Genomic DNA, 18,558 nt, shown 5'->3' on the forward strand with positions numbered 1-18,558 from the left:
AAGTGCCGTGCTACACTTGAAATAAACTCGATATGCGCGCATTCACGCAACTAAGTGGGCGTGTGACACCTCGCGCGGACGCTACACCTGGCGCAATATGCCGATGCACGGCCCAAGCGAGCGTGTTAGGGCGTGACAGTGCCGTGTTATACTTAAAATAAACTCGATATGAGCGCATTCACGCAAATAAGTGGGCGTGTGATACCTCGCGCGGATGGTACCCCTGACGCAATCTGCTGATACACGGCCCTAGCGACCGTGTTATGGCGTGACAGTGCCGTGGTATATTTAAACTCGGTATGAGCGCATTCACGCAACTAAGTGGCGTGTGATACCTCGCGCGGACGGTACCCCTGGCGCAATCTGCTGATGCATGGCCCTAGCGAGCGTGTTACGGCGTGGCAGTGCCGTGGTATACTTAATATAAACTTGATATGAGCGCATTCACGCAACTATGTGGGCGTGTGATACATCGCGCGGACGGTACCCCTGGCGCAATCTGCTGATGCATGGCACTAGCGAGCGTGTTACGGCGTGGCAGTGCCGTTGTATACTTAAAATAAACTTGATATGAGCGCATTCACGCAACTATGTGGGCGTGTGATACGTCGCGCGGTCGGTACCCCTGGCGCAATATGCCGATGCACGGCCCTTACGAGCGCGTTACGGCGTGATAGTGCCATGGTATATTTAAAATAAACTCGATATGAGCGCATTCACGCAACTAAGGGGGCATGTGATACCTCGTGCGGACGGTACCCCTGGCGCAATCTGCTGATACACGGCCCTAGCGAGCGTGTTATGGCGTGACAGTGCCGTGGTATACTTAAAATAAATTCACTATGACGCATTCACGAAACTAAGTGGGCGTTTGATACCTCGCGCGGACGGTACCCCTGGCGCAATCTGCCGATGCACGGCCCAAACGAGCGTGTTACGGCGTGACAGTGCCGTGGTATACTTAAAATAAACTCGATATGCGCGCATTCACGCAACTAAGTGGGCGTTTGATACCTCGCGCTGACGCTACACCTGGCGCAATATGCCGATGCACGGCCCAAGCGAGCGTGTTAGGGCATGACAGTGCCGTGGTATACTTGAAATAAACTCGATATGCGCGCATTCACGCAACTAAGTGGCGTGCGATACATCGCGCAGACGGTACCCCTTGCGCAATCTGCTGATGCATGGCACTAGCGAGCGTGTAACGGCTTGGCAGTGCCGTGGTAACCTTAAAATAAACTTGATTTGAGCGCATTCATGCAACTAAGTGGGTGTGTGATACATCGCGCGGACGGTACCCCTGGCGCAATCTGCTGATGCATGGCACTAGCGAGCGTGTTATGGCGTGGCAGTGCCATGGTATACTTAAAATAAACTCGATATGAGCGCATTCACGCAACCAAGTGGGCGTGTGATACCTCGCGCGGACGGTACCCCTGGTGCAATCACCTGATGCACGGCCCAAGCGAGCGTGTTACGGCGTGGAAGTGCCGTGCTATACTTGAAATAAACTCGATATGCGCGCATTCACGCAACTCATTTGGCGTGTGATGTCTCGCGCGACGGTACCCCTGGCGCAATCTGCCGATGCACGGCCCTAGGGACCGTGTTACGGCGTGACAGTGCCGTGCTATACTTGGAATAAACTCGATATGCGCGCATTCACGCAACTCAGTTGGAGTGTGATGTCTCGTGCGGACGCTACACCTGGCGCAATCTGCTGATGCACGGCCCTAGCGAGCGTGTTACGGCGTGGAAGTGCCGTGCTACACTTGAAATAAACTCGATATGCGCGCATTCACGCAACTAAGTGGGCGTGTGATAACTCGCGCGGACGGTACCCCTGGCGCAATCTGCCGATGCACGGCCCAAACGAGCGTGTTACGGCGTGACAGTGCCGTGGTATACTTAAAATAAACTCGATATGCGCGCATTCACGCAACTAAGTGGGCGTGTGATACCTCGCGCGGACGCTACACGTGGCGCAATATGCCGATGCACGGCCCAAGCGAGCGTGTTACGGCGTGGAAGTTCCGTGCTATACTTGAAATAAACTCGATATGCGCCCATTCACGCAACTAAGTGGGCGTGTGATATCTCGCGCGGACGGTACCCCTGGCGCAATCTGCTGATACACGGCCCTAGCGAGCGTGTTACGACGGGACAGTGCCATGGTATACTTAAAATAAACTCGATATACGCGCATTCACGCAACTAAGTGGGCGTGTGATACATCGCGCGGACGGTACCCCTGGCGCAATCTGCTGATGCATGGCACTAGCGAGCGTGTTACGGCGTGGCAGTGCCGTGGTATCCTTAAAATAAACTTGATATGAGCGCATTCACGGAACTAAGTGGGTGTGTAATACCTCGCGCGGACGGTACCCCTGGCGCAATCAGCTGATGCACGGCCCAAGCGAGCGTGTTACGGCGTGGAAGTGCCGTGCTATACTTGAAATAAATTCGATATGCGCCCATTCACGCAACTCAGTTGGCGTGTGATGTCTCGCGCGGACGCTACACCTGGCGCAATATGCCGATGCACGGCCCAAGCGAGCGTGTTAGGGCGTGACAGTGCCGTGGTATACTTGAAATAAACTCGATATGCGCGCATTCACGCAACTAAGTGGGCGTGTGATACATCGCGCATACGGTACCCCTTGCGGAATCTGCTGATGCATGGCACTAGCGAGCGTGTAACGGCGTGGCAGTGCCGTGGTAACCTTAAAATAAACTTGATATGAGCGCATTCAAGCAACTAAGTGGGTGTGTGATACATCGCGCGGACGGTACCCCTGGCGCAATCTGCTGATGCATGGCACTAGCGAGCGTGTTATGGCGTGGCAGTGCCATGGTATACTTAAAATAAACTCGATATGAGCGCATTCACGCAATTAAGTGGGCGTGTGATACCTCGCGCGGACGGTACCCCTGGTGCAATCACCTGATGCACGGCCCAAGCGAGCGTGTTACGGCGTGGATGTGCCGTGCTATACTTGAAATAAACTCGATATGCGCCCATTCACGCAACTCAGTTGGCGTGTGATGTCTCGCGCGGACGGCACCCCTGGCGCAATCTGCCGATGCACGGCCCTAGCGAGCGTGTTACGGCGTGACAGTGCCCTGGTATACTTAAAAGAAACTTGATATGAGCGCATTCACGCCACCAAGTGGGCGTGTGATACATCGCGCGGACGGTACCCCTGGCGCAGTCTGCCGATGCACGGCCCTAGCGAGCGTGTTACGGCGTGGAAGTGCCGTGCTATACTTGAAATAAACTCGATATGCGCGCATTCACGCAACTCATTTGGCGTGTGATGTCTCGCGCGGACGGCACCCCTGGCGCAATCTTCCGATGCACGGCCCTAGCGAGCGTGTTACGGCGTGACAGTGCCCTGGTATACTTAAAAGAAACTTGATATGAGCGCATTCACGCCACCAAGTGGGCCTGTGATACACCGCGCGGACGGTACCCCTGGCGCAATCTGCCGATGCACGGCCCTAGCGAGCGTGTTACGGCGTGGAAGTGCCGTGCAATACTTGAAATAAACTCGATATGCGCGCATTCACGCAACTCATTTGGCGTGTGATGTCTCGCGCGGACGGTACCCCTGGCGCAATCTGCCGATGCACGGCCCGAGGGACCGTGTTACGGCGTGGAAGTGCCGTGCTATACTTGAAATAAACTCGATATGCGCGCATTCACGCAACTCAGTTGGAGTGTGATGTCTCGTGCGGACGCTACACCTGGCGCAATCTGCCGATGCACGGCCCTAGCGAGCGTGTTACGGCGTGGAAGTGCCGTGCTATACTTGAAATAAACTCGATATGCGCGCATTCACGCAACTCAGTTGGAGTGTGATGTCTCGTGCGGACGCTACACCTGGCGCAATCTGCCGGTGCACGGCCCTAGCGAGCGTGTTACGGCGTGGAAGTGCCGTGCTACACTTGAAATAAACTCGATATGCGCGCATTCACGCAACTAAGTGGGCGTGTGATAATTCGCGCGGACGGTACCCCTGGCGCAATCTGCCGATGCACGGCCCAAACGAGCGTGTTACGGCGTGGCAGTGCCGTGGTATACTTAAAATAAACTCGATATGCGCGCATTCACGCAACTAAGTGGGCGTGTGACACCTCGCGCGGACGCTACACCTGGCGCAATATGCCGATGCACGGCCCAAGCGAGCGTGTTAGGGCGTGACAGTGCCGTGTTATACTTAAAATAAACTCGATATGAGCGCATTCACGCAAATAAGTGGGCGTGTGATACCTCGCGCGGATGGTACCCCTGACGCAATCTGCTGATACACGGCCCTAGCGACCGCACTGTAAAAAAAAATCCGTCAAAATGACGGGAAATACCTTGGCAGCTCTATTTCCAAGCATTTGACCGTTAAAATGATGGCACACCGTCATTTTAAAATGACGGTGCTTTTTCATCATTTTGATGTTTTTCTTGTCAATCTGAAATACAACTGAACCGTCAATTTGATTACATTTGACCATCAAAATGACGGCAGAACATCATTTCTAAATGACAATTTTTCCATCATTTTGACGTCTTTCTTGTCAATCTGAAATACAACTGAACCGTCAATTTGATGACATTTGACCATCAAAGTGACAGCAGAACATCATTTCTAAATGACAGTTTTTCCATCATTTTGATGTTTTTCTTGTCAATGTGAAATACAGTCAAACTGTCAATTTGATAGCATTTTACCGTAGCAGTTACAGCAAGATGTCATTTCTAAATGACAATGTTTTTTCCTGACTTCGATGTCATTTTTATCGATTTGAAAATATAGCCAAACTGTAATTATACCACTGATTGTCTGCGATGGCAAGCTGTCAGTACAGGATTTGGCCATCAAGGTAATAGCAGGCTGTAATTTCGAAATGACTATGCTTTTAACCATTCCAAAATTTGGCTTGTCAACATGAAATGCAACTGTGTTGTCAGTATGATGGCCCAACACGACAAGTCTCAACATAATTCTGTGTCAATATATAGTGTGGTGAACCTGACCACATGAAAGTCACTTGCAGTGGGCAGTACCTCATAAACCATGCAACAAAAACAAATTTACATTTCTACTTGCACATTTATTCATAAATTAAAGTGCATTCAGCAGGCTCAGCAACTTTGGTGCGATTCCGCAGGCCCTGCCTTTGCCGCGCCCTTTCGTTGGGTTGCTCTGCCCAAGGTACCTGGAAACAAAACGAGGATAGAATAAATCCATGCTCCATAAACTGTGCCAATCACATACTCTGCCTACACGCGTGAAATGCCATGAATGTGTGAACTGCACTACCTTCTGCAACACACAGTATTACGAAATTGAAAGACGAGATTAAAATCAGGTAGCAACAAATGTGAGCACACTAGTAGTGCGCTTAAATAGCTACATATACATGCACTAACAATAGGATGATGTACCTAAATGTAACCATTATTATAACTTGTAAAAACAGCCCACAATTGCACATACACACCGTATAGTATTTCTAGTAACAATAGGTGCTCATCATGTACAGGAACCATACACAGAGTCTAGAAACCATAACTATGCAAGAGCATTTTGCTGCATTTCAGTGTTTTCAGCTATCAGCCGCAAACATAGGTCAGTATTGATGTAACACCCTGATGTCCAGGTATAGGCTGCAATTGCACATGTGGCAACCATGCATACATTTAAAAACCTCATTATCATGCCTCATCATCTTACCATTTGCACAATGCTCATTCTAATTTCTGTGCCCTTGGCCACAAATAAGTGGAATTTCACACCTGAAATCTTCTGAGCAATCAACAAACCTGTCACGATGATGAATGTCTTAATTTTTTTTCTTTTACACTGCAACTGTTGACACAAAGGGCGGCCAACTTCTCAGGTGCCAACATAGCAGACTTCACGATGGCTCTTTCACCTGTCCATTTCAAGTACTGAGCAATTCTGGACAAATATGGGATCACAGCATAATTTTTTTTGAAAGGGGCTAATAACCCTGCCAGCCCCTAAAAGATCACCAGGTGAAAGGGGAAAGTGCCATGTAATGGTTGTGACAGTACCTGTGAAGCTGTCCTGCCTATGTGTCACGTCTCCCGTTTCAATGCAAAATGAAATCTGACATTCATCATTGCAAAAGGTTTGTTGAGTGCCCAGAAGGTGAGGTAGAGAGCTCTACTTTCTCGGGGCTGATTGTACACAGGCTAGAGCGAGCACTGCATCAATGGTAACAAGGGAACCTGAGGCCTGTAAAAGTGCAGAGAGGCATTCGGCAACTTGCCACATGTGTGGACGCAACCCATAGTCAGACACACTGTAATGTTGCACTAGGACATTAGCCAGTGGACACGATACATAGTAGAGCGACTTAAAATAACTGCATTTACACTTAATCCTCGCTCCTATTTTTCCTGACGTCGGTACTTATAAAAGTGCTGCACACATTACATTTAGCAATAATTGACAGTCGCCCGTCCTATCTGGTTCTTCGTTCTAGCCCCTTTCTTGCAGTAGCCAACCAAAAAAATAAGCAAAACACTGAAAAGTGTTATCTAGATGCACTCACAGGACACGTGACCAAGTTTAGGCAATGCAAACTGCCAGGCTTGTGCATTCATCACATGACAATGATCAAATCCGCAATTCTGCAAGTGTCAGAATACCAGAACTGGGTGCAATTTAAAATTAAAAGTCCGGCTTTCATCTCGCAATTGCCAGAACTAGCCAATGTGCAAGGCTTGTTGGCATGTACTGCTGGCAAGCAGCACTATGTCAATAATCTTACCATTCTACTTTCTAAAGACGCCTGTGACTGGCAAATCACCATACAGGTGTGCCAAAAAAGCAACACGGTGCTGTGCCAGAGAACGAAGAAATGCACGAGAGGAATGTATGTGACGACATCAGAATTTCAGGGGAACACGGCAGAACTGATCATTTGCAGGCACTGGCTAAGGAGGGCGAGTGCCTTTCCTCAGGAAAAAGAAGCCTGCTGCTCACACTATTGCCTCGGATTCCGATTGCTTATCAAACGCATCATCCACATTCACTCATTTACCTCTGCAAAAGCTCCATGGTGAGGGGGCAGTCGGGAGGGTACGCAACGTTGAACACAAAGAAGGCACCAAGGAGGAGGCCCATGGCCTTCTCAAGACTTCTTGTAGAATCCACTGCAACGATGATCTTCTTTATGTCCCCCATGCTTGATCCTGCAAGGAAAAAAAATTATTCACACGCAAACGCTACCCACTAAAGGGGTGATCTAATAATTCGAGTAACTCTATGGCCTTCGATGTGTACACTGAGAGAAGCCGAATTCAAATGTACTCGTAAAAAGCCATACTGGGTCTTGTTGCTAGGCCTTATGGTACCCTGGCAGTAGACAGACACATGCAACATGCCCTCCCTTATCAGTGCTTTACACGCCACTAATTATATCTGTTGAAGATGCTTGCTTCATGTAAACATACTACATAGAACTTGTTTATGGAAAAAGCTTTACAAATATTGCACGACAAAAAAGAATTAACTTTGTCGACAGAATACTTCGTTTTTTTTTTAAATAATGGGGAATAGTGATGAGGTAACGAAACTTGGGCAAGCACCGAGGCAACTTTTCAAAGGCCCTCCATTTTGTACCTAGCCTGCCATGACATTGATGAGAAAAGCCAAGCTCAGCTTCGTTCATGCTTTCTAGCAGAACGTCATGCTTTTGGCAAGTCAAAAGGCCGCACATTAGTCTCGATGAACTCTGGCATATCACCTTATAGTGCGGAGATTGCCCCACCCTCCCCACTTATCAACAGTACTGCTACAGAGTTCCAAATTTTTTGTACACTCTAATAAGAATGGAAAACTACTGGCCAAACTTGCACATTGTTATCATGTTTAATTATTAAACAAACTGTACATACATAAGATGAAGCAGCAATTAAGCCTTTCATCCAGGGCTAGCCTCATTCCTAAGTTTTGAATATGTCCTACTAAGTAGAGTGAAGTTACACAAAATCAGGTTACATCGTAGAATAATAAAATACACTGTACAAGCCATGTTTTGAGCCAAAGTTCTATAAATGACAAATACATACCAATCACAGCAAGGTGCGGAGTTGTTGGCAGTCCTTCCAGCCCCCCTTCAGCTGCATGCTGGGAATTCACAAGCCACATGTTATTAGACTCCAGAGAAAACATCAGTGATCAGATACATGCATCTCAATAATAAATCATAACCATACTTCCAACGATCCTGCTGTCATCAAGGCACTTTCTACACCTCGGGTACAGTATCATTTCAGCAGAAATGGATGAAAATGCGGTATAAAATTACAAGACTACAAATTTACTTGATTCAATAATTCCCAGCTAATGGATATGCCAGTCGAAAGAAATTTTTGGCCCTTGTTTGAGGCTTATAGGCAATAAGCTATAAAAATGAATAGAATTTATTTGGAAATAACTATTGCTGAAATAATTAGGCCCATATCTTAATGCTATACAAGAATGAAACTGCACACTATCAGTACACGAACTAAACACTGAGCTGCCCCATCGCCACCGGACACCGACGTATGGGGCTCGGTGTGCCAGGAAGCGAGGAACAACTAAAAAGAGAGAGCGTAAGAAATAAAACAGAAAAAAGCTGATCAGTGCACGAAAAGTAGTCTGCTTTTTATTGACGAATACTTTTACGAACCTACGACAGTAGTGCCGACACCATGAATTCAAGGGAGCTGCAGATGGCCAGCATGGTAGTCATAGCACATGTCTTGGCCTGAATTACAACTGAAAATGTAAAAAATGGTTTTTACGACAATTTTTACTGCCCATTAAGCCCATTCATAAGGTGTTCTGCATTTAAACAGAGGCGCATGGCGCGCTAGAGCTCGACCAACTCGATTTCGATCCTTGGCCCGCGTAGCAGTAATCGTAACCGAAAGTCAGGCTCGATCGCGATTGTATGTGCCCGCATGATAGAGATACTATAAACGACTTTCTTCGACTTTCTTCAATTAACGTGCGCCAATGCTCTTCGTACGCTTCAGTGTTCCTCACAGGAAGTTTTTTTTTTTACACGTGGGCGCACGCAGCCCCTGAAAATCGCTGCACGTGGCTGAACCATGAGGCCGCGATTCACGCTTTACGTAGAAGCACGTCTCTGAACGGCAATCTCGGGCCCACGGCCATCGGTGCGTGTATACATTACGCGTGAGAACTAGCGTGCTCCTCGTAGCTATGTGCCGCACAGAACGCGTACTGCACGAACGAAGCATATAAGCAGAACACTTACCTCTACCCGCTGCAGTTGATTTTCGGCTGCAGCCCATACGTTCCTTGATTGCGTCTTCGCGGCCTTCCAACGCGTCGCACACAAAAAGGCAAAATGGCGCAAAATGCAGAACGCACACCCGGGCAGAAGCAGCGCGCACAAAGAAAAGCGAGAGGGAACCACGACAACCGGACTCCTTCCTTGACAGCGGGGGCCGGAAGCGCGCGTTGAGCGACGTCTCACATGACATACCCCTACGCGCCAGCCAATAGAGTTTCTCGTTTTGTGTTGCGCTCTCCGTCTCTTTCTCCTCGCCCGCTCGTTCACGGCGAAGTCTCCGTCTTTCCCGTTTGACGCCGGCGGCTCGTCAAAATAGATAAAAAAGTGGCCGTCAAAATGACGGTTTGTTTTTACAGTGCGTGTTATGGCGTGACAGTGCCGTGGTATATTTAAACTCGGTATGAGCGCATTCACGCAACTAAGTGGGCGTGTGATACCTCGCGCGGACGGTACCCCTGGCGCAATCTGCTGATGCATGGCCCTAGCGAGCGTGTTACGGCGTGGCAGTGCCGTGGTATACTTAATATAAACTTGATATGAGCGCATTCACGCATCTATGTGGGCGTGTGATACATCGCGCGGACGGTACCCCTGGCGCAATCTGCTGATGCATGGCACTAGCGAGCGTGTTACGGCGTGGCAGTGCCGTTGTATACTTAAAATAAACTTGATATGAGCGCATTCACGCAACTATGTGGGCGTGTGATACCTCGCGCGGTCGGTACCCCTGGCGCAATATGCCGATGCACGGCCCTTACGAGCGCGTTACGGCGTGACAGTGCCATGGTATACTTAAAATAAACTCGATATGAGCGCATTCACGCAACTAAGGGGGCATGTGATACCTCGTGCGGACGGTACCCCTGGCGCAATCTGCTGATACACGGCCCTAGCGAGCGTGTTATGGCGTGACAGTGCCGTGGTATACTTAAAATAAATTCACTATGACGCATTCACGAAACTAAGTGGGCGTTTGATACCTCGCGCGGACGGTACCCCTGGCGCAATCTGCCGATGCACGGCCCAAACGAGCGTGTTACGGCGTGACAGTGCCGTGGTATACTTAAAATAAACTCGATATGCGCGCATTCACGCAACTAAGTGGGCGTTTGATACCTCGCGCTGACGCTACACCTGGCGCAATATGCCGATGCACGGCCCAAGCGAGCGTGTTAGGGCATGACAGTGCCGTGGTATACTTGAAATAAACTCGATATGCGCGCATTCACGCAACTAAGTGGCGTGTGATACATCGCGCAGACGGTACCCCTTGCGCAATCTGCTGATGCATGGCACTAGCGAGCGTGTAACGGCTTGGCAGTGCCGTGGTAACCTTAAAATAAACTTGATATGAGCGCATTCAAGCAACTAAGTGGGTGTGTGATACATCGCGCGGACGGTACCCCTGGCGCAATCTGCTGATGCATGGCACTAGCGAGCGTGTTATGGCGTGGCAGTGCCATGGTATACTTAAAATAAACTCGATATGAGCGCATTCACGCAACCAAGTGGGCGTGTGATACCTCGCGCGGACGGTACCCCTGGTGCAATCACCTGATGCACGGCCCAAGCGAGCGTGTTACGGCGTGGAAGTGCCGTGCTATACTTGAAATAAACTCGATATGCGCGCATTCACGCAACTCATTTGGCGTGTGATGTCTCGCGCGACGGTACCCCTGGCGCAATCTGCCGATGCACGGCCCTAGGGACCGTGTTACGGCGTGACAGTGCCGTGCTATACTTGGAATAAACTCGATATGCGCGCATTCACGCAACTCAGTTGGAGTGTGATGTCTCGTGCGGACGCTACACCTGGCGCAATCTGCCGATGCACGGCCCTAGCGAGCGTGTTACGGCGTGGAAGTGCCGTGCTACACTTGAAATAAACTCGATATGCGCGCATTCACGCAACTAAGGGGGCGTGTGATAACTCGCGCGGACGGTACCCCTGGCGCAATCTGCCGATGCACGGCCCAAACGAGCGTGTTACGGCGTGACAGTGCCGTGGTATACTTAAAATAAACTCGATATGCGCGCATTCACGCAACTAAGTGGGCGTGTGATACCTCGCGCGGACGCTACACGTGGCGCAATATGCCGATGCACGGCCCAAGCGAGCGTGTTACGGCGTGGAAGTTCCGTGCTATACTTGAAATAAACTCGATATGCGCCCATTCACGCAACTCAGTTGGCGTGTGATGTCTCGCGCGAACGGTACCCCTGGCGCAATCTGCCGATGCACGGCCCAAACGAGCGTGTTTCGGCGTGACAGTGCCGTGGTATACTTAAAATAAACTCTATATAAGCGCATTCACGCAACTAAGTGGGCGTGTGATACCTCGCGCGGACGGTACCCCTGGCGCAATCTGCTGATACACGGCCCTAGCGAGCGTGTTACGACGGGACAGTGCCATGGTATACTTAAAATAAACTCGATATACGCGCATTCACGCAACTAAGTGGGCGTGTGATACATCGCGCGGACGGTACCCCTGGCGCAATCTGCTGATGCATGGCACTAGCGAGCGTGTTACGGCGTGGCAGTGCCGTGGTATCCTTAAAATAAACTTGATATGAGCGCATTCACGGAACTAAGTGGGTGTGTAATACCTCGCGCGGACGGTACCCCTGGCGCAATCAGCTGATGCACGGCCCAAGCGAGCGTGTTACGGCGTGGAAGTGCCGTGCTATACTTGAAATAAATTCGATATGCGCCCATTCACGCAACTCAGTTGGCGTGTGATGTCTCGCGCGGACGCTACACATGGCGAAATATGCCGATGCACGGCCCAAGCGAGCGTGTTAGGGCGTGACAGTGCCGTGGTATACTTGAAATAAACTCGATATGCGCGCATTCACGCAACTAAGTGGGCGTGTGATACATCGCGCATACGGTACCCCTTGTGGAATCTGCTGATGCATGGCACTAGCGAGCGTGTAACGGCGTGGCAGTGCCGTGGTATCCTTAAAATAAACTTGATATGAGCGCATTCAAGCAACTAAGTGGGTGTGTGATACATCGCGCGGACGGTACCCCTGGCGCAATCTGCTGATGCATGGCACTAGCGAGCGTGTTATGGCGTGGCAGTGCCATGGTATACTTAAAATAAACTCGATATGAGCGCATTCACGCAACTAAGTGGGCGTGTGATACCTCGCGCGGACGGTACCCCTGGTGCAATCACCTGATGCACGGCCCAAGCGAGCGTGTTACGGCGTGGATGTGCCGTGCTATACTTGAAATAAACTCGATATGCGCCCATTCACGCAACTCAGTTGGCGTGTGATGTCTCGCGCGGACGGCACCCCTGGCGCAATCTGCCGATGCACGGCCCTAGCGAGCGTGTTACGGCGTGACAGTGCCCTGGTATACTTAAAAGAAACTTGATATGAGCGCATTCACGCCACCAAGTGGGCGTGTGATACATCGCGCGGACGGTACCCCTGGCGCAATCTGCCGATGCACGGCCCTAGGGACCGTGTTACGGCGTGACAGTGCCGTGCTATACTTGAAATAAACTCGATATGCGCGCATTCACGCAACTCAGTTGGAGTGTGATGTCTCGTGCGGACGCTACACCTGGCGCAATCTGCCGATGCACGGCCCTAGCGAGCGTGTTACGGCGTGGAAGTGCCGTGCTACACTTGAAATAAACTCGATATGGGCGCATTCACGCAACTAAGTGGGCGTGTGATACCTCGCGCGGACGCTACACCTGGCGCAATATGCCGATGCACGGCCCAAGCGAGCGTGTTAAGGCGTGACAGTGCCGTGTTATACTTAAAATAAACTCGATATGAGCGCATTCACGCTACTAAGTGGGCGTGTGATACCTCGCGCGGATGGTACCCCTGTCGCAATCTGCTGATACACGGCCCTAGCGACCGTGTTATGGCGTGACAGTGCCGTGGTATACTTAAACTCGGTATGAGCGCATTCACGCAACTAAGTGGGCGTGTGATACCTCGCGCGGACGGTACCCCTGGCGCATGCTGCCGATTCACGGCCCAAACGAGCGTGTTACGGCGTCACAGTGCCGTGGTATACTTAAAATAAACTCGATATGAGCGCATTCACGCAACTAAGTGGGCGTGTGATACCTCGCGCGGACGGTACCCCTGGCGCATGCTGCCGATTCACGGCCCAAACGAGCGTGTTACGGCGTCACAGTGCCGTGGTATACTTCAAATAAACTCGATATGAGCGCATTCACGCAACTGAGTGGGCGTGTGATACCTCGCGCGGACGGTACCCCTGGCGCAATCTGCCGATGCACGGCCCAAACGAGGGTGTTACGGCGTGACATGTGCCGTGGTATACATAAAATAAACTCGATATGAGCGCATTCACGCAACTAAGTGGGCGTGTGATACCTCGCGCGGACGGTACCCCTGGCGCAATCTGCTGATACACGGCCCTAGCGAGCGTGTTACGACGGGACAGTGCCATGGTATACTTAAAATAAACTCGATATACGCGCATTCACGCAACTAAGTGGGCGTGTGATACATCGCGCGGACGGTACCCCTGGCGCAATCTGCTGATGCATGGCACTAGCGAGCGTGTTACGGCGTGGTAGTGCCGTGGTATCCTTAAAATAAACTTGATATGAGCGCATTCACGGAACTAAGTGGGTGTGTAATACCTCGCGCGGACGGTACCCCTGGCGCAATCAGCTGATGCACGGCCCAAGCGAGCGTGTTACGGCGTGGAAGTGCCGTGCTATACTTGAAATAAATTCGATATGCGCCCATTCACGCAACTCAGTTGGCGTGTGATGTCTCGCGCGGACGCTACACCTGGCGCAATATGCCGATGCACGGCCCAAGCGAGCGTGTTAGGGCGTGACAGTGCCGTGGTATACTTGAAATAAACTCGATATGCGCGCATTCACGCAACTAAGTGGGCGTGTGATACATCGCGCATACGGTACCCCTTGCGCAATCTGCTGATGCATGGCACTAGCGAGCGTGTAACGGCGTGGCAGTGCCGTGGTAACATTAAAATAAACTTGATATGAGCGCATTCAAGCAACTAAGTGGGTGTGTGATACATCGCGCGGACGGTACCCCTGGCGCAATCTGCTGATGCATGGCACTAGCGAGCGTGTTATGGCGTGGCAGTGCCATGGTATACTTAAAATTAACTCGATATGAGCGCATTCACGCAACTAAGTGGGCGTGTGATACCTCGCGCGGACGGTACCCCTGGTGCAATCACCTGATGCACGGCCCAAGCGAGCGTGTTACGGCGTGGATGTGCCGTGCTATACTTGAAATAAACTCGATATGCGCCCATTCACGCAACTCAGTTGGCGTGTGATGTCTCGCGCGGACGGCACCCCTGGCGAAATCTGCCGATGCACGGCCCTAGCGAGCGTGTTACGGCGTGACAGTGCCCTGGTATACTTAAAAGAAACTTGATATGAGCGCATTCACGCCACCAAGTGGGCGTGTGATACATCGCGCGGACGGTACCCCTGGCGCAATCTGCCGATGCACGGCCCTAGCGAGCGTGTTACGGCGTGGAAGTGCCGTGCTATACTTGAAATAAACTCGATATGCGCGCATTCACGCAACTCATTTGGCGTGTGATGTCTCGCGCGGACGGTACCCCTGGCGCAATCTGCCGATGCACGGCCCTAGGGACCGTGTTACGGCGTGACAGTGCCGTGCTATACTTGAAATAAACTCGATATGCGCGCATTCACGCAACTCAGTTGGAGTGTGATGTCTCATGCGGACGCTACACCTGGCGCAATCTGCCGATGCACGGCCCTAGCGAGCGTGTTACGGCGTGGAAGTGCCGTGCTACACTTGAAATAAACTCGATATGGGCGCATTCACGCAACTAAGTGGGCGTGTGATACCTCGCGCGGACGCTACACCTGGCGCAATATGCCGATGCACGGCCCAAGCGAGCGTATTAAGGCGTGACAGTGCCGTGTTATACTTAAAATAAACTCGATATGAGCGCATTCACGCTACTAAGTGGGCGTGTGATACCTCGCGCGGATGGTACCCCTAGCGCAATCTGCAGATACACGGCCCTAGCGACCGTGTTATGGCGTGACAGTGCCGTGGTATACTTAAACTCGGTATGAGCGCATTCACGCAACTAAGTGGGCGTGTGATACCTCGCGCGGACGGTACCCCTGGCGCATGCTGCCGATTCACGGCCCAAACGAGCGTGTTACGGCGTCACAGTGCCGTGGTATACTTAAAATAAACTCGATATGAGCGCATTCACGCAACTAAGTGGGCGTGTGATACCTCGCGCGGACGGTACCCCTGGCGCAATCTGTCGATTCACGGCCCAAACGAGGGTGTTACGGCGTGACAGTGCCGTGATATACATAAAATAAACTCGATATGAGCGCATTCACGCAACTAAGTGGGCGTGTGATACCTCGCGCGGACGGTACCCCTGGCGCATGCTGCTGATACACAGCCCTAGCGAGCGTGTTACGGCGTGACAGTGCCGTGGTATACTTAAAATAAACTCGGTATGAGCGCATTCACGCAACTAAGTGGGCGTGTGATACCTCGCGCGGACGGTACCCCTGGCGTAATCTGCCGATGCACGGCCCTAGCGAGCGTGTTACGGCGTGACATTGCCGTGGTATACATGAAATAAACTAGATATGAGCGCATTCACGCAACTATGTAGGCGTGTGATACCTCGCGCGGATGATACTTCTGGCGCAATCTGCTGATACACGGCCCTAGGGAGCGTGTTACGGCGGGACAGTGCCGTGGTATACTTAAAACAAACTCGGTATGACCGCATTCACGCAAATAAGTGGGCGTGTGATACCTCGCGCGGATGGTACCTCTGGCTCAATCTGCTGATACACGGCCCTAGCGAGCGTGTTACGGCGTGACAGTGCCGTGGTATACTTAAAATAAACTCGGTATGAGCGCATTCACGCAACTAAGTGGGCGTGTGATAACTCGCGCGGACGTACCCCTGGCGCAATCTGCTGATGCATGGCACTAGCGAGCGTGTTACGGCGTGGAAGTGCCGTGCTATACTTGAAATAAACTCGATATGCGCCCATTCAAGCAACTCAGTTGGCGTGTGATGTCTCGCGCGAACGGTACCCCTGGCGCAATCTGCCGATGCACGGCCCAAACGAGCGTGTTTCGGCGTGACAGTGCCGTGGTATACTTAAAATAAACTCTATATAAGCGCATTCACGCAACTAAGTGGGCGTGTGATACCTCGCGCGGACGGTACCCCTGGCGCAATCTGCTGATACACGGCCCTAGCGAGCGTGTTACGACGGGACAGTGCCATGGTATACTTAAAATAAACTCGATATGAGCGCATTCACGCAACTAAGTGGGCGTGTGATACCTCGCGCGGACGGTACCCCTGTCGTAATCTGCTGATACACGGCCCTAGCGAGCGTGTTACGGCGTGACAGTGCCGTGGTATACTTAAAATAAACTCGATATGCGCGCATTCACGCAAATAAGTGGGCGTGTGATAACTCGCGCGGACGGTACCCCTGGCGCAATCTGCCGATGCACGGCCCAAACGAGCGTTTTACGGCGTGACGGTGCCGTGGTATACTTAAAATAAACTCGACATGCGCGCATTCACGCAACTAAGTGGGCGTTTGATACCTCGCGCGGCCGCTACACCTGGCGCAATATGCCGATTCACGGCCCAAGCGAGCGTGTTAGGGCGTGACCGTGCCGTGGTATACTTGAAATAAACTCGATATACGCGCATTCACGCAACTAAGTGGGCGTGTGATACATCGCGCGGACGGTACCCCTGGCGCAATCTGCTGATGCATGGCACTAGCAAGCGTGATACCGCGTGGCAGTGCCGTGGTATCCTTAAAATAAACTTGATATGAGCGCATTCACGGAACTAAGTGGGTGTGTAATACCTCGCGCGGACGGTACCCCTGGCGCAATCAGCTGATGCACGGCCCAAGCGAGCGTGTTACGGCGTGGAAGTGCCGTGCTATACTTGAAATAAATTCGATATGCGCCCATTCACGCAACTCAGTTGGCGTGTGATGTCTCGCGCGGACGGTACCCCTGGCGCAATCTGCCGATGCACGGCCCAAACGAGCGTTTTACGGCGTGACAGTGCCGTGGTATACTTGAAATAAACTCGATATGCGCGCATTCACGCAACTCAGTTGGCGTGTGATGTTTCGCGCGGACGGTACCCCTGGCGCAGTCTGCCGATGCACGGCCCTAGCGAGCGTGTTACGGCGTGACAGTGCCGTGCTATACTTGAAATAAACTCGATATGCGCGCATTCACGCAACTCAGTTGGAGTGTGATACCTCGCGCGGATGGTACCCCTGGCGCAATCTGCTGATACACGGCCCTAGCTTCCGTGTTATGGCGTGACAGTGCCGTGGTATATTTAAACTCGGTATGAGCGCATTCACGCAACTAAGTGGGCGTGTGATACCTCGCGCGGACGGTACCCCTGGCGCAATCTGCTGATGCATGGCCCTAGCGAGCGTGTTACGGCGTGGCAGTGCCGTGGTATACTTAAACTTGATATGAGCGCATTCACGCAACTATGTGGGCGTGTGATACATCGCGCGGACGGTACCCCTGGCGCAATCTGCTGATGCATGGCACTAGCGAGCGTGTTACGGCGTGGCAGTGCCGTTGTATACTTAAAATAAACTTGATATGAGCGCATTCACGCAACTAAGTGGGTTTGTGATACCTCGTGCGGACGCTACCCCTGGCGCAATCTGCTGATACACGGCCCTAGCGAGCGTGTTACGGCGTGGCAGTGCCGTGGTATACTTAAAATAAACTTGATATGAGCGCATTCACGCAACTATGTGGGCGTGTGATGCCTCGCGCGGACGGTACCCCTGGCGCAATATGCCGAAGCACGACCCAAACGAGCGTGTTACGGCGTGATAGTGCCATGGTATACTTAAAATAAACTCGATATGAGCGCATTCACGCAACTAAGGGGGCATGTGATACCTCGCGCGGACGGTACCCCTGGCGCAATCTGCCGATGCACGGCCCAAACGAGCGTATTACGGCGTGACAGTGCCGTGGTATACTTAAAATAAACTCGATATGCGCGCATTCACGCAACTATGTAGGCGTGCGATACCTCGCGCGGATGATACTTCTGGCGCAATCTGCTGATACACGGCCCTAGGGAGCGTGTTACGGCGGGACAGTGCCGTGGTATACTTAAAACAAACTCGG

The 18,558-nt window shown here is 51.6% G+C and overlaps 1 protein-coding gene across 1 annotated transcript; it reads right to left on the minus strand.

Annotated features, from left to right (window-relative positions):
- Window positions 1–5,091: 5,091 nt before the first annotated feature.
- Window positions 5,092–8,680, minus strand: LOC144122131 (uncharacterized). The gene is made up of 3 exons (XM_077655680.1): window positions 8,105–8,680; window positions 7,075–7,225; window positions 5,092–5,217 (listed from the first exon to the last, which is right to left on the minus strand). Exons 1-3 carry the CDS (start codon window positions 8,205–8,207, stop codon window positions 5,124–5,126), a joined length of 348 nt encoding a protein of 115 aa, XP_077511806.1. The 5' UTR covers window positions 8,208–8,680; the 3' UTR covers window positions 5,092–5,123.
- Between the last annotated feature and the right edge of the window lie 9,878 nt (window positions 8,681–18,558).

The sequence above is a fragment of the Amblyomma americanum genome, chromosome 2 (genome assembly GCF_052857255.1).
Source record: "Amblyomma americanum isolate KBUSLIRL-KWMA chromosome 2, ASM5285725v1, whole genome shotgun sequence".
Classification (NCBI taxonomy): Eukaryota; Metazoa; Arthropoda; class Arachnida; order Ixodida; family Ixodidae; genus Amblyomma; species Amblyomma americanum.